Source organism: Apaloderma vittatum, unplaced genomic scaffold, assembly GCF_000703405.1.
Source record: "Apaloderma vittatum isolate BGI_N311 unplaced genomic scaffold, ASM70340v1 scaffold43579, whole genome shotgun sequence".
NCBI lineage: Eukaryota > Metazoa > Chordata > Aves > Trogoniformes > Trogonidae > Apaloderma > Apaloderma vittatum.
This window is the reverse complement of record NW_009736623.1, coordinates 1-16,282: the sequence shown is the minus strand read 5'-3', so window position 1 is coordinate 16,282 and position 16,282 is coordinate 1. Positions and strand designations below refer to the sequence as shown.

General features: G+C 46.9%; 1 protein-coding gene across 9 annotated transcripts; it reads right to left on the bottom strand.

Annotated features, from left to right (window-relative positions):
• Positions 1-633: 633 nt before the first annotated feature.
• On the bottom strand, positions 634-13,220 carry MFF (mitochondrial fission factor). 9 transcript variants are annotated; one of them, XM_009877033.1, is made up of 8 exons: positions 13,004-13,220; positions 11,914-12,086; positions 10,985-11,073; positions 8,443-8,517; positions 6,725-6,883; positions 2,682-2,744; positions 1,345-1,429; positions 634-998 (listed from the first exon to the last, which is right to left on the bottom strand). In XM_009877033.1, the coding sequence occupies exons 1-8, from the start codon at positions 13,218-13,220 to the stop codon at positions 867-869; spliced, it is 993 nt and encodes a 330-aa protein (XP_009875335.1). In that variant the 3' UTR covers positions 634-866. The 9 variants fall into 9 exon arrangements, with proteins under 9 accessions (XP_009875335.1, XP_009875337.1, XP_009875336.1 ...); XM_009877035.1 differs by lacking the exon at positions 8,443-8,517 and adding an exon at positions 4,702-4,719 and having other exon boundaries at positions 13,004-13,184; XM_009877034.1 differs by lacking the exon at positions 8,443-8,517.
• Positions 13,221-16,282: the final 3,062 nt, after the last annotated feature.

Here is a 16,282-nt window from a genome sequence, read left to right as displayed (position 1 = left end):
CGAGGCCGGCCAGGTTCCCCGGTTCCCGTGCCTGCGCGCTCCCCGCACGCCCCCAGACCGGTGCCCCAAGCAAGGCCCTGGGGTGCCCACCCGCTGCTTTGGGGCTGTTCAGGCTATCACGGCAACTTACTTCCAACACTGATAGTGTAGATGAACCCTCAAATAAATCTTCTTAAAATAATGTTAAACAATGGTTGGGGTGTGGGTTTTTTCGAGAGACAGTTTTATTAAATATACTACATCAGTATGTTGTACTCCATAATCTTCTGATCACTCACAGACTTACTTGCTTAAAAATGTATTTTATACAAAAACATCTGCAAAATTAAAGCTAAAAAAAATACATATTACACACCTCTGGACAACCTGCATGTTAGCAAAGAATTCCTTTTATTATTTGACCTGGACACGTGCTTAAAGAAGGAACATAACCATGAAACAGGATGCACTCCTTGAAACTACTCAGACTAAAGGAAAACGAGTGCAATCACGCTTAATGCATCTAACAACAGAACAGTAAAAACTACCTTTTATTCCTTTGTTTTTACATTTTTTCCCCATCCCGTTCCACTTGTTCTCTTCCCACCACAGGAGAACATGCAGCGGTTGCCCCTGCAGATCCCTGACCCGTATTGACACTGATGCATGCAAAGGAGGACACGGCAGGTATTTGCAATGCAAATCTATTAAATACGTTAAAACGAAACAACAGAGTGTCCCTTTGACACTGCAATTCTATAGCCTTTGTCTGTGGCGGGAGTTTCCAGTGTATGAATTATAAAACAGCATACAATTCAGAAACAGAAACAAAAGGGTTTTGCAAATTACTTGTGTTTTCAACTGCTAAATCTTTGCGAGAGCTGTGTCTAGCGCCGAAACCAAAGCCAGCTATTGAGTAGCCAGAACGCTACAGTAATTGAATATATGATCATTTCCCTTTTAGCACGCTCTTTGTTTTCTTCTTCTAGAAGTTGTAGGCGGCGGTTAAGCTTGATTATCTGAAAATAAAGAAAGGCTTTTAATACTTTGTCACAAATTGCCTGGCCTAGAAGCTTCTGAATAGCCATCCAAAATTAGTAGCTCGGACAGGTGGACTTTAAACACGGGTAATTTGGTTTTCTACCCTCGATCAGGAGCGATCGCATCTTGCTGTCGCTGAAAGGGAGCGGGACTCTGCGGATCCCCAGAGCGAGGCGGGATCTGTGAGGCCGGTCCCACAGGGTGCAGAGGGGATTCCTCCTCACAGGATCTATTACGGGAACATTTGCAGCCCCACAGAAAACCTCTCCCCGCTTCGCCACCACGGCTTGTCCCTCCCGTCCCCACCTCCCGCGCTGCACAGACCTGTCTCCGTAAGGAAGCGGCATCCACCACCGTCATGTCATCCGGCGTCCCCTCGAGCGCTGTATCCAGGTTGGACAGGCCGTATCTGTCAGAGAAAGGAGAGCTCAGCTGTCTCATCTGCGCCAAGATTAGCAAGTACCGTAGCTGATCAACATTCTAATATGTGTATTTTGTAGTGGTGAGAAAGAGAAGAATTTTAATTTTTTTTCAGCTTCTACAGCAGTCTCTTTCAATAGGATCCTAACTGAATAAAGCACCAACACACACGGGTTTTTTCATTTTCTTGGTGCTGTGAAGCTCACAGCACTCAACAAAGTTATTTTAAAATAAATCTCAGTGAATTATGAAGCAACTGGAACTTTTCTATGGTTAAAAAAACCCAGTCTGACGCTTTGTGCACACACAAAAAAATAACTCAAGTTTTCTTTACTACTGCAGGTCCTCTGAATGCCAAAGAGATTTCTGAGGAGGGTCTTTTTGTAGCCATTTTTTTGAACTTGTAGTAGACGATAAAAAATTTAGAAATTTCCACCAGATGCACAGCATGGTTCTCCCTCACCATCTCCTGGGAAAAGCAGGCAGGCTCCTCGCATCAGTGGGGGTGGCACACCTCCCTCCCAGACACCTCCATGTAATACAAAGTCACAGCATATCACTGCTGCTCTCCCAACGGCCACGCCTTCCAGCTATTAGATCCAGAGGGTTACCAGAAACCCCTTGAGGTCGTCTCCTGGACCCCTACAAAAACTGAACTCCTGAGTTAGAGAAGAATCACCTGCTTGAATCCGGCGTCTGCTTAAGCACAACTGTAATCTCCATCTCGATGAAAACACACAAGTGTAGTGGCAAATGGGAAGAAGGGATTATTTTTTTTTAATTTCTTTTCTACCTGCATCCTGATTATGAGATTTCACATCAACTGTGCATCCAGCTCCACTGGAATGCCGTCACTGCCGAGGTGGCATCCAGCCGCCACAGCGTGTTACTGAGGACACCGGGAAAAACGAGGAGCTGCGAGGCCAGGTTTTCTAGCAGTAACACTGTGAAACTCCCTGCTGAGCAGAAAATACCCCGAGTGTACTGCTGGCGTGATCGAGGAGCCTGCCCTCACACATTTTGCAGCCAGCGCCCCGCAGCACGCTGCAGCGATCGGACCCGCAGGGGCTCTGCCCGTGACTCAGACGGGCGAGGAGCGAAGGCCTGAGCTAGCTCAAGAGCTGAGAGGAGGACAGAAACGAGCCCTGCGTGTTAAAGGAAGGACACTGGAAACGGGGGCAGAAGTCTGGATTTTAGGATCTACTTTAGCGGATCATGACTAACAAAAAAGTTCTCGTTACCTGGTGCTGTCATGATGAGGGTTAGAGGTGGAGGTTGCCGCGGACCCACCACGTAGCACCGGCCTGCGGCAGGGTTGTGCGCACAGAAAGCATGGGACAGAAAAGGAAACGACAAACAGAGAGAAAAGGTAAAACACAGAACCAAGGAGCATGAAAACAGTTCCACTTACACTGCACAGAGTTTCAATGCAGTATCTGTTTATTCTGCTGTAAACTGTGCCTTCGTATTTCTCTTATTCAAATTTAACCAACACTGAATGTTAATGCAGCTAAGGCATGTAGGCAAGTTTTTGATGATACAGCTTCATCTAGGGAAGACAAACTGTTGGAACAGAGATTTGGGAGGAGGTTATCAGCCTTACAAAATAACCACGGAAACTTCAGGTTTAAAAAAGAAGTTCCACCCAAAGCCCCATCCAGCAACAGTGAGGAAAAAAAACCAAAAAAATGTATCTACGCATACTTATAAAGGCTTTTTAATCACCCTCTCCTCCCTCTAGGGAAAGGGGAGATTTGTCTTGTCTTTGTTCATCTACGCTAGATGTAACTGAGAACCCCTGGGCGAGCAGCCGGAGGGCCACCTCCAGTGCAGGGAGAGGCACATCTCTCCGGGCAGGAGAGACCAACGCTCCAGTGAGGTGGGACGCGCACCCTTGCAAGTGCGCTCTCAACTGAACAGCTTTCAACGTCTCCTCCTTTTTTTTCTAGGCAGAGAGGAAGAACAGGTGGAGCTTTTTAAGTCACTGCCCCTCTCAGCATCCGTTCAGTGTGCAGTACAGAGCTGCCTGCCTCAGCAACGCCAGCGGCGCTCTCCGGCACAACAGCTCCTCGGGGCTTCCAGCGCCTCTGGTACCGGGCGTCCACGTGCCACGACTACGATGTGGGACAAACTGCTCGAGAGCCTGAACGCTTTTTCCATTTCCTTCCGCCTTCCCCATGCCAATGGGAGGTGCTCGTACCATGATTTGGTAATTGCGGGCTATTAAATAAAGACAAAGAGAATCTCGCCAGGGAGATCTTTATGGCAGGGATGTGCATGAAGCTCTGCTCGGGGCTGCGGGGGCCAGAGGACACTGTGGCCTGGCCTCAAAACCAGCAGGAACCACACAACAACATCACAACCACTGGTTTCATTTAAAAGGATCAGGACCTAGGAGCCCTAGCTGGTACCTGACAACCCTTCCTGGGACCGGGTCCCAGCGCAAGCAGCCGAAGCGCACACACCACGGCCGTCCCTCCAGCCCTCGGGATAAGCCAGCACGATGTGCCCTACCAGACAGAAACTCCCCTCCCAGTACGTGCTGTGGAAGAATATTCTTGCCTAAACGTGTGAGGTCCTGCAGAAAGTTAGCAAAACAGGTACCCCTGTCGTTCAGTCAGGGAGATAATCCAGCTAAAGCCCCGTCTGTGAGATGCTAGGACTGAATGCTTGGAGGAAGCATCAGAAATTCAGCGCACGGCAGCTGTGGCAAAGGCCACAGAGCATCTCTGCCAAGGCCGGCCACCTGCAATTAACAGGTAATTAAATAACACCTGTTGTAGAACTACTCAACACCAACTAACTCACTCGACCCTTCCCAAGGGAAGCCGCCAGCCCAGAGGGAGCACCATAGCAATCCCCAGCCTCTCCCACAGTCTTCCCTTGTTTGGTGTTATATATACAACTAAAAAACTGTTATATCCATCACTGTGGCCTCATCACTCAGGTCTCCTTACCCCAAAGTCAGCATCAAGTTTTCTAGTAAATACAGAATCCAGTCAAGCTATGAAATGCACGGCCATCTTTAAAAAAACCGAGTAAGAGTACATTAAAACTCGGAATTTTCTGGCTACTGCTGTCAACTCCATCCTAAACATTAACGTGGGATCAGCAGCAGCCCCAGCTCCGAGGCCAGGCATGCTCAGCACCAAACTGTTTCACTGCACACACAGCCTGGAACAGTCTGTCAAAGACACGAGGGATCGGCCATTCGACACAAACTGGAACAGAAAATGGTTAGAACTGAGAAACTAAACTGACCTACTGTCCTTGTCCAAGCTGAAGGAAATGCAGGAGTAGACAGTGTAAACAGTGATCATTAAATTATTCCCCTTTTCAACGGCCTATTATGCGAGCAGCGCCAGCAAAGCCAGGCATGACTCAGCACCTGCAGCACCTGCCCTTAGCACTTTTAGTAGGTTGGAAAATATTTAGGAGGGGAGGGGGAAAGGAAAAAAAAAAAAAAAAGAAAAAAAAGCAAGCCATGAAACAAATTAGAAATATTTCCAGTGAGTAACACATTGTCAGAACTTGTTCATTTTAACAGATCTCTTCTAGTATCAAGCATAAAATGTTACAAGAGGTAAGGTTTTAAGATAGAAAGCACATTACACAGAGCAAAAGAAGACAGTGCAGGTTTGGAGCAATTTAAAGTGAACAGTATTTTTGCAACCATGCAAGTGGATCATCCAAATTTCACATTCCTACGCCAGCTGTGGAGTAACGGTGGGTACCTAAATACCCCACCACAAGGAATGCACCTTAGAGCAGGGTTTGTTATTTCGGCACCTCTTTGTTCAGAGATGACTAGAAACAGGTTTCCCATTCCTTCTAGGAAGGTTAGTAAGAACAGCCAGAGATCTAACCCACCCCGAGAAGAGTGATGCAGCTTCTGACGGATCCAGAGCCTGAGAGTTTTCCTGAGAACCCAAGTAAGGTGTGTGTATGCGGGCACGTATGCTCCAGAACCCAAGAAAACATGGGCCAGAACATGCTGAACGCAAGCCAGGAATAAAACCTGTTAGCTTCAGTGTGCACTAGGGAACGGGCCAGAATTTCAGTCTCTGTGTTAACAGGGACTCTTGGCACAGTATCTGTACGTGCTATTATTCACGGACAGCAGAAGTCTTCCTGATCTGGGAGCTTTCACTTTGGGAAAAATAAATCCAAACAAAAAAAAAAATAAACCTCAACCTCCCTTGTAATTCCAAAGAAAAAAATGTATTGCTGTCCAACCACTGACAGGCACCAAAATTTTAGCAGCTACAGCCTGAAACTTCATAGGATTGAGTCAGAGCAAGCATCCCACTCACAGAATTTCACAGGGAACTACACGAATAATTTATTTTGTTTTATTTTTGTTTTAAGTCCCAGTTTAAGAACACAAAGGCCAGCAAGACTGGAGTTCTTTATTAACATTCAGGAATGTTAATATGGGCACTGATAGGGCCAGGTCAGCACACACGGTGAGCTACAGGCGGTGCTGGTTTGGGAAGCTGTTCACAGTACGGCTGGCTTGACACCCATGCTTTACCACCCAAACAGCTGGAAAGCAGATCCCTGCAGCACGCTGCCCATGGCAGGAGCGCTGCCCAGCAGGGCTCCCAGCAGCGGCCGCGCTGCAGGAGGAACAGAAGGAGCAGCTCCTCCCTGTTCTCACAGTTGTCTCCTCTGGCAGGCCCTCCCAGCGGCCCCTTGGGTCCAACAGCACCAACCCCAGGAGCGACCGGCTCTCCCCTGTGTCGCCTTTCCCGCTCCCAGCACCAGCGGTCGCACTCGCTGGCGGATCAACCAGCGACAGCTTTTCCCAGTATAAACTGGAAGGGCTGCCGAGAGCGGTGCCCACGGCGCGACAGCCCTGCCGCGGCACGGTGCGCGATTGCTCTGCGACTGCTTCAACCCCATCTCGCTGGGTCACATCACTCCTCGCCGGCAGGAAAGCAGAAGACACGGCAAATAAATTTGCAGGCTCAGGGTCAAGTATTAATTGCAGAAAACATGGGGAACAGCAAGAGCCCCTGCAGCCACAGACTAACGCTTCCTATTTTGATTTTTATTTGGGAGGAAACCAAACAATGCCATATTTGACCAAAACAGAAGCATTCCGAAATGTGAATTTTGGACAATTAAATTGCTTATGAGTATAGTGAAAGCAGAGGAAAGCAAAAGCAAATAATTTCACCTCGTTATTTTGTAAACAGAAACCAAACTCCACTAAACAGGAGAACAGAAAAAGAAAAAGAAAAAGCAGCAAAAGCTGGCAGAATCAGTGACAGCCAATCACCTGCGGTTTTCATCCAGCACATCCAAGACCTGCTGGTAAGCCCTACGAGTGGAAGACTGGATAAACGACAAAATGCCACGAGCAGAGTAAAGATTAGTTCCATCTTCGGGTAACATATTGGGAGGACAGACACGAGCCTGTTGCAGTGATGGTGTCACACTGTTCGTACAAGCACAGTAAATGAAGAGAGAAATACTACAGTCAGATTTTAAATGGCAAAAAAAAAAAAAAGTTTCAGACAGATCCCATTCCAAAACGCTTATCGCTTGCTTTTGGTTCACCCTTCTCCCACCACTGTAAGGTAACACCTCCGAGCTCCACCTGGGCAGAGATCAGGAGCTACATTTAAACACGTTCTTCACAAACACACAAGAGTAATAATCCAAGGACGTGGTTTAGTTCTGTTACGCAAGTTAGTTTTAGAAAGTCCTCGTCCAGCTAAATCCATACCTGTTGAAGCCAGTATTCCAGTCCTCACTGACATCAATGAGAAAAGCGTTTTTACAAGCATTGGCGTTAAAAAAAAATAAAAATCCTACACACAGTCTCTTTTCAAAACTCAAGCCTTTTCCATAAGGGGTACCTCACACAGAGCCTCTTCAACACAAATTTTTCTTCGAGCTGTGACTAAAGATCAAGGCAGAATTTTGATTTGTACATGCATGAAGTTTAAAGGCAACTACAAGAGATTCCAAAAAAGGCACAGAATTCATATCCCCGTGACTACAAATTACAGTCTGACTTTTTGGCTGTGATGCAGAAATAATAGTTAAAACAGATAGGAGTGAAATTCAAACATGACCATTTGCATTATACAAACCTCTTTGCTATGGGACAGAAACTGGTTTTGATAAACTGCCTTTGATTCGTCTGTGTTACTTTACATTCAACCTGAATTTATCCGCATTTTCCTTCAAACAGCCAACACGGAATCACAGAAACGACTGTGGAAGAGCACAGCAACCTTCTACCATACGCAGAGTTTCCGGCTTAGCAGCAGTCTCCCCTAAACCTTCTCAAAGCACCTGTGGTGCACACGAGGTTCACTTCAGGCATTTCTCTGACTTACAGTTCTGGAAGAATCCGACCAGAGGTAAGCAGATTTAACTGATCGTGGTTACTTTAAACCCAAGCACACAGACAGGCCGTATTCTCATTAAAGATGTGCACACCATCGCCTTTTCCCGCACGACCGGCGTGAGGAACAGAATTTCTCAAACTGCGAAGCAGAGCTCTCTAGAGAGATGTGCTTTTCTAAGGGAAAGGCTGGAGCGGGAAAAAAATGAAACACTCTCCCCTTTTCCATGTGCTCTTGGTGCTTTGCTGGCTTCAGCGCAGGAGTGGAATCCTTGCGTTCAACACCAGCTGGCAACGGCCAACGAAAAGGTGTTTCTCCAGCTACTCAAAATCAGCCAAAGAACAAAGGATCAAAGGAACTAAAGCTACTTAGAAATGTGATTTTTTTTGCTTCACAAATTGTTCCTTAGTCAAAGCTCTCCCTCTCGTATTTTCCCCGATGTTCTTCACACAGGAAAACTATCTGGCCATGTTTGAGAAACCCTGAAGCAACATTAGAAACCACACATTCAGCGTAGCAAAGGCTGTTTCAAGTTTTATAGTCGAAACTACAGATGCTTAGTCAGAACATTAGTATTGCAGAGAGCTACATAATTAAAAACACTCTTGGTTCTCATACACCAGGTAACATTTAGGCTTACGTGCAGTCCTTAGACGAAAGAGGAGACTGGAACCGTGGCATTTTATTTCTTGGGAGAGTATCTGATCTGGGCCACCTTGAATAATAATTGCAACCTCTTAAGTAAGCATCCTGACAAACACAGGGATTGCAGCTTAGCTGTCACTACTGCTGTGCAGACAGTTGGACAAGCAGGTGCCTTCTTGTTAGTCTCAGGTTTTTTAAAAGTGTTTGAAAGTTACTGTCTTTAGTGAAGCCCAAATCCCGAGAAATTCTGAGAACGACCTCTGCATGCAGCTGGCTGCCAGGAAGAGAAAGACAACAGGAAAGAACCAACTACCTGTGCCACGCAGAGAACACTGAGGAGGAGCCCAGCCAGCTCTTTGTCAAGTTAGGGAGGTAAGAGGAAACAAGCATTTAGAGAAAGAGAAAAGTTTTTGGAGGATAGGAATATTTTAAGTGAAATGAGGACTCTCCTTCCTTTTTGAAGATCTAAACCAGCCTCACATGAGCACAGGAACAAAGAGCTGATCTTTGTCAAGTTAGGGCACCAGATATTTGTTACAGCAGAAGTAACCTACTTAGAAGTGACAGGAGCTTGAAAGTCAAGTCAGTTTTGACAAAGCAGCTTCTGTCACCCAAGCTGAGAGGAAGCAAGAGCCCAGGGCACCTTCTTCACCAACCACAGAAGCCTCGGCTGTCCCGCTGGGATGCCCAGGAGCTCTGCCCAGCGAGCCCAGCGCAGTGGCACGGCTGGCAGAACCGGGATGAGGGAGAGACACCAGGCTCAGCACACCTGGGACTGCCACAGCACCTTCAAAGAGACTTCTTTCACAAAGAGTCAGAAGAAGCAACGATGACAGAAGCAGCGGCAATTTCTAGGAACGGCAGTGATTTCAAAGTGGCTGACCTACACGTTAGGCACTGCACAGCTTCTGTCACAAGAAAGCAAGTACTTGGGAGGCAACAGGAACAATGAAGTTTTACTGAAACATGTTCTCCACAGGCCAGTAAGTGCAGGACGTTGCAGTTAAGAGACAGCATCTTCCATGTGGGCAGCAGAGTGCAGCTGCAGCTGGCTCCGTGTCAGGTAGCTCCTGGTTTTCATCAAAAGAGATCCTGGATCAAGCTGAAGGTTGGGCCAGTTTCCAACGAGACTCTCAGAACGCAAACTGCTTGGCATGGGAAGTTTGATTTGACTGACATGATGCAGGCACTAGTGTGGGCATCAAGAGAGAAGAACTGATCCCTAGATGTGCCCTAATTTCCTGGCTTTTGTAAATGAAGCCGAGTCAAGAGGACCTAACGGGATGCCCGACACTACAGGGAACTCGGGCACTTGCTGGAACGTTTGGAGACTGAACTGACCAGGAGCTGAAGGAGGAGAACATAGTTTCGCCAGCTCGGTGAATATATCTGACTTGGCAGACTTGAGTACAGAGACATGCTCGTCGGAAACAGAAGTCTGATCAAGGAAGAAGAGGAAGATAAGCAAGAGTATTTCCGTGAAGATCTGGAGGAAGAGAGGGAGAATCTTAACATGTCTGGAACATGCATCAGAGCACATTTCACCATTTCAGACACATGACCTAACAGGTAGGCAGACACGTACAGGACCTCCTAGTGCCCTGCTGTAAAGAGAAGAAAACAGACACTTCTAGGACGTAATTCACTTGATCTATTTTTAGGCTAAAAGTAGGTAGACCCTAAGTAGGTCATGGACTTATTTCCCTCTAGCTACTGAAAATTAAGTTTAGGGTGATTTAGCAACAGTGTTACATGGTCTACACTGGGACAGATGAATCCCATCTTTTAGGTCTTTTTTCAGCAAGGGAGAGTATTCTTTATGGTAGCTGCATTAGGCAATTTTTATATATGTGACTCTTAAGTGTTACACTGCAGAAACAGCTATTGCCAGGTGGAAAGATGCTGTCACTCATAATAAACCACGACTACTCACAAACTACCACACCTAACAGAAATACACAGACCCATGTTATGTTCAGAAAGCTCCCTAAGAATTGCTACCTCAGACGGCAACAAGAGATAAAGTTTCCAATTCCAAATGCTACTTGTCATTTTGGTCTCCAAAGACTTAAGGTATGTACTCCAGATTCCAATGCATTAAGTATGCTGACACCAAAGAAAAATGACTGATTCTAATATTTACAAGACAAGACACATATACCTTCTTCTGTGAATGAAAATCATTGTAATATCAACAGTGAAACAGGTACATTTTGATGCACAAACAACTCCATTTCCTGAAAACTCAGGGGAAAAAAATTTACTCCAGCTCAGAAGCTGGAAAAATCTCCTCAAGTAGCAATTCACAGTAACTGGTGAAACCATCTGGCACTCCCACCCGTCCACTGCAAGAAAACACTTTGCAAATGAGGCACCTCACTGAGCAAAAAGCATAGAAATCTAGAAAAACGCAGGCATTGTCATATTTAAGATCATGTACTTGCCCCAACACACAAAATATTAGTGGGAAAAAGTGCCCAGCGAGGAGGCAGGGGACAGGGGGAACAGGTGACAGAGCGTGCGGTTGCTCGACTCACATGGAATCGTTGCGGGCCAGCTGCCCGTTGTGCCGCGTGGCGTTCTCACTCATGGAGCGCTCTCTCTTCAGCCTCCCCACCGAGCGGACCTGCGTGACGGGGAGAAGGAGGGAGATAAAAGGCAGGAACCCCAGGAGGCACCCAGTCGTGTGCAGGGGACACCTGCAAGTCGCATCTGCCCCCGGCTACGAGGCACATTGTTGGTGGGGAACAATCGACGGCAGGAGCTGAGGCTGCCATGTGTGAAACCAAGGGCCAGACTCACTGCAACCCTGCGCTCGTCAGTCCGTGAGACCTTGCGCCAAAAGTACGAGCAAACAGAGCTCGGGACAGGCAAGAAAGCAGTATTACGTTTAATACTACTTCCTGCCACCTGAGATAAACGCGTTTCTACAGACTATGCAGCTTCACAAAGATTTTTCAGTTTTTGACACGTCAGTTGCCATCACGTACCTGGGCACCAAGGGCACACCACTCTCTCAAGGCGGTTTTCAGAGTTTTGTTAAAACTCACTAATTCTATGTGGTGTCGTATCATCTGGCCATAAATTCCAAAGGTTAACTATACATGTTAAAAGAATCTTAGTTTGGTTTCTGATAACCTGCAAATTAAAAAAATCTTGCCGCTTTTTCTTTAACTTAAAGGATCTTTTTGTTAGAAGTATTCTGAGTTCTAATTATGACTATTTTTTTTTGAGTACTGCGTAAGCTTCCTGAGCATAGTAACCCCTAGCCACTGGCCACATAAATAAGGAACTTCAAAGCCATAACTAGAACTACTACAGCACTACTAAGAACATTTTTATATTTTACCAAATCACGTTGGCACCGTGTAGATCTGCAACACACTAGAGAAATCATTGGTCACTTCGCTCACCCATTTTTTAGCGGAATGCTTCTCAACTAAGGAAAAAGCAAAAAAGTACTAGCCTCTTCACTTTGAGGTGTCTGCTGTGGAGGTTTTTCTAGGTCCAAAAAATCTAGCGGTCGGTCACTAAGAGAAATAACACGGGGAGGAGTTTTCAATGCCAGTGGTTTGAATGGAGTAGTCTGAAGAAGGTCAAGGTCTGGTGGTCTGGAAAGTGGAATGTCTTCACTATTACCTGCAAGAACATCAGCTGTCAGGAGAAAGCAGGCTGCTGGGCGGCCTGAGAGCTAACGCTAAAGTTCAAAAAGGCATCACACACCTGTTACTGTCCCCCACTATGCCAAACAACTAAGTATCCCTTTCTTTAACATGTACATTACAGCTCCTATGTTAAAAATTACGGCCAAAGCTCTCATAAAAACTACATTAATTGGCACTTATTTGAGCAGTTTCTCCAAGAACAACAATCCTCAGTAATCCTGAGCAACACCAACTGATACCGCAAGTGAGGGCACTTTTAATCTCAAGACACAGCTCCGATGAAGGTGTGTGTGTTTAAAACCAGCCACCGGGGCCCTGAAGACGTCGCTCTTTCAAAGCACAAAACACAAGCAGGTCACACAGTTGGTACGCTGTAAGGCCTCTGGCAGTTCTAGGTCTGTCACGGTGAAGCCCGTGACCATAAATACTAAAGAAGTGTTGACAGAGCCCCCCAGTAATAGGCAGATGGTTCACATAATTAGCATTCCAATCCCAATCAAACGCATTTTGCATGGCTATATATACTATGACCCTCAAACTTGTTTTAGTTACTTTAGCTTCGAGTCAATTAAGAGAAATCAAGTGTAAATCAATAAACATGAATACCTTTTTCATGAGAAAATTTTAAGTAAGATGAAAAGTCAGCATTTAAACTTTCTGTTCGTAGTGCTCTCATTAACTGTCTCCATTACAAGGTATACCAAAACTATCTGTGAAACGTTTCCAGAATTTAAAAAACTTCCTCAATTGAGCAAGAACAGTTTGAAGACGAGAAAGCATTTTACAGTCTTTTCTTTTAAAAATACACCAATATATATTTTGTCCATCTAGAAATCTGGGGATCCAACGTAAATTTTCACCTGCTGTGCTTTCACCGAGGCGCAGACCCACCTGCCACTACAATCCGCTCTGGGACCTGCATAGTGACGCTGGCGTTGGGAAACCCTTCCTGGGCGCCCTTCTCGAGGTCGGCGTTCTGAGGAGCTACTTTGAGTTTTTCTGGGACCCTCATGCGCTGACTGATCCCTTCGGTGTACTCCATCTCGTACTGAAGGCGACTAATTTCCGCCATCTCGGCAGCCGGAGATGGGAAGGCAGGCCCACTCATCCTGGAGAAAGAAAACCCAGACCTGTAGTGGCGAGACAGAAGACCCGCAAGAAGCGCACAAAGGCAGCTCTTCGTTCCCATTACCAGGTGATCCCAACAGACTTATTTAGAGAAACGAATTATACAACCAAATTCACAGGCTGTGTAGTCACAAGCTGCCGAGAGCTGAGGGCAGTGACAGAAGAACAAAGCGATGCTGTAGGCAACGCTCCAAGCTGCACCAAGGGTCCTCAAACTGAGCTGTGATAAAAAGCCAAAGCAAAACGCACAGAAATCCCGCCTGTGATGTGCTATTCCTGCACTGGCTGGCAGAAGAAGAAAAAGAAATGAAAATAAACCAATAAACCAAAAACAATTGGCAGGATTGGTAGGAAGTCAATTCAGGATTGGTAAGAAATGTGAAAGCCTGCCCTGTGTTTACACAGGCGCAGTGTGCTGGTACTTGAGAGAATGGCTGAAGTCCTACAAAAGCGCGTGTTGAAGCAGAGGAAGGAAAGAAAGGGCTGGGCTTGGGCAGCAGCGCTCTGCTCACTCGCCGTCACCCACAGCTCTCCATCCTCCAGAGCTCCCCACCTGTCACAAACCCCGGGGCACTCGTAACCCACTGCCAGGCGCCGGCAGGTCTGTAAAGTTCTCGGGGGTTTTGTCAATGAAACCCTTACCTCTGCAGAACAGACACAAGCCGGGCAGAGAGAGAACAAGGCTCTATTTGAACTTCAAAGGGCTTGCCAATACTTTATATATACCTTCTCCTAAAAAAGGAGGGGAATCTCACAGGAAGCAGTGGGGGAATTTCCTAGAAACCGAGCTGTGAGAATCTCACCAGTACGGCGCTCGGTGGGAGCCGCATCAAAGACAAACACCACGACAGCCGGGGTTTTGAGGGAAGGTTTCAGGCTGAGAGAAAAAGAATTCCTCGAGCTGCACTTGGAGGTGGGCTGGAAAGGGGCAGCTGGTGGGAACCAGGGGCTGGAGAGGGAACTGGGAGATCTGGGAGAGGTTGGGCACCCAGGCACAGGACCCCAGGGACAGCTCAGACAGAAGTCAGGGTTATGGGCTCAGCCAGCAGAGACATCGTGGAGCCGAGGCTGGAGCGGGCTCCAGGTGAAAACAGAGCTGCGAGGAGCACTCGGCCGTGAGGAGCTTCCCACCCAGGCCACGGCTGCAGGAGATAACTTATTTTTAGGGCTAGGATTGAGAGAAATCTGAATTTCTATGCATATATATGTGCACACACAACATGTAAATGCAGTTTTCCAGGGAAATCTGCCCATGGGAAGCATAGCAGGAAATGTTTTAGTGGTGCTGCTTGAAGTTGTTCCCTAACCGGAGCAATCCATCCTGGCAAAAAGGCAGGTTTTGCCACTGCCGTCGCAACTACGTTCTTTTACTATTTTTGGCAGCAAGGCTACATCTGTTGCTGCCTGTGTCCTCATTAGCTGAGCACACAGAATTCTGCGAGCGAACCGCCTCCACGCGGAGCAGCCCCGGGGCAGGTGGGACCGACCAGAGGCCATTCCTCCCACCAGCACACACAGCAATACGCTCCATGTTTATCAATAAAACCCTCAAACTCAAAAGGAATCCTCAGGCAGCAGAAGGAAGTGGATTGTGTGACGCTACATTAAATGCACTCATTCAGCATATTCACAACGTGATCCGCTCGGCAATCCATCCTGAGATCCTGCGCGTTATCTTCAGGACTTCCTACCACCACAGGTCAAATGAACAACCTCACCCATCTCAAAGCCTCCCCGCAGCACAGCAGGAGAACTGGGGTCAGGGAGAAGGCGAGCAGGTCACTGTTCCGTGCACACTTAGAAAAAAGAAAGTTAAGGGAAATACCTTAGGTGACGCAGAGTTAGTCCACCTGTATTAATTCTTACTGGTTGTATGTATCAAGTGAAAGGAACTGGAACAACTTGTTTAATTAGAAATAAACACTTCACAGGCGTTCAAGAGGTGCTTAAGGAGCTCTATCGCTTCGAAATTCTTAAGATTTAGCTGCAGGTTGTTTTATTTTGTCCCTGCCCTTGGGTTTTGCAAGCTAGATTTGTCTCTATTGCAACACATTGGCCAGATCCGCCAGCGACACGAACAAAGAACCCGATCTTCTGACAATTCCCCGTGCGAAAAGGTGCTTTTAATTTCAAAACATGGTCTATGATCAGTAAAGCAACTCCAGAGGAGTAAAAATCACAATGCCAATAAAGAGACTGAACTTTAGGAAGAAGTTAAATCACCCAGAATAGCGAGTGGCAGCAGCTCAAAGCACAACCACTGCTCGCAACACCTGACAAAAGGGTTTTCACTGCTCATTCTGAAATACCTACACGGCTCTGGTTTTTGGCAATCGAGTATCGCTACCGCACAGCAGCAGTTTTAAGGTAAAACACACGCAAAGAGGGGCAGCGTCAGCGCGCTCGCTTTATGAGCTGTTTGTAAACGGCCCGTCCCGGTGTGGGCGCAGCTGGACTTGCCAAGGACCCAGAGATGAAACAGCCCAGTGTCCTGCTCTCGCCTACTGCCCACCGACCTTGCATCACTGAGGCTCACACCTGCTGCCAAAGTGAATTCAATTCTTAGCCCTTTTTACAAGAGAACAGCAAAACAAGGAAGAGTGAGATTTCAGGGCCAGGACACTTAAAATATTTAAACGAGGCTTGTTAACAAAACCCCCAGCTACTTAAAGAGAACAGAAATCAAAGCCATGGTTTCGTAACGTTCTGGCTACACAAAGCACTGTGCAGAACACGTTAATAATAAATCAAGGAGAAGGAGCATTTTAAAATCGATAGTTACCAAACTCTAAAGAGGCACGAGAATAGAAAAGAAGTCTGAGAGTGACAGCAAAAACACAACCACAAATACAGGGTAAATACAGGACTGAGCGCAGCTGAGGCACAACCGAGTGCCAGCGGCATTTCACAAAAGAGAGGAAAGGAGGGGAAAATCCAGAGGAGAAGGGAAGAGAGCGCAACTGGAGCTCTTTAGGGCGCGCTCCTGTGCTCAGCAGGACGCGGGGGCACCGCTCTCCCCAAGGAGCGCGCCGGCAGGAGCGG

What these genes read in the sequence shown, in the direction of transcription:
- MFF (XM_009877033.1), bottom strand. Translation starts at nt 13,220, where the DNA reads ATGAGTGGGCCTGCCTTCCCATCTCCGGCTGCCGAGATGGCGGAAATT. An exon ending in AGAGCGGATTGTAGTGGCAG is followed by an intron (nt 12,087 to 13,003) that starts GTGGGTCTGCGC and finishes ATGTTCTTGCAG; the next exon opens with GTAATAGTGAAGACATTCCA. An exon ending in AGACACCTCAAAGTGAAGAG is followed by an intron (nt 11,074 to 11,913) that starts GCTAGTACTTTT and finishes CCCGTCACGCAG; the next exon opens with GTCCGCTCGGTGGGGAGGCT.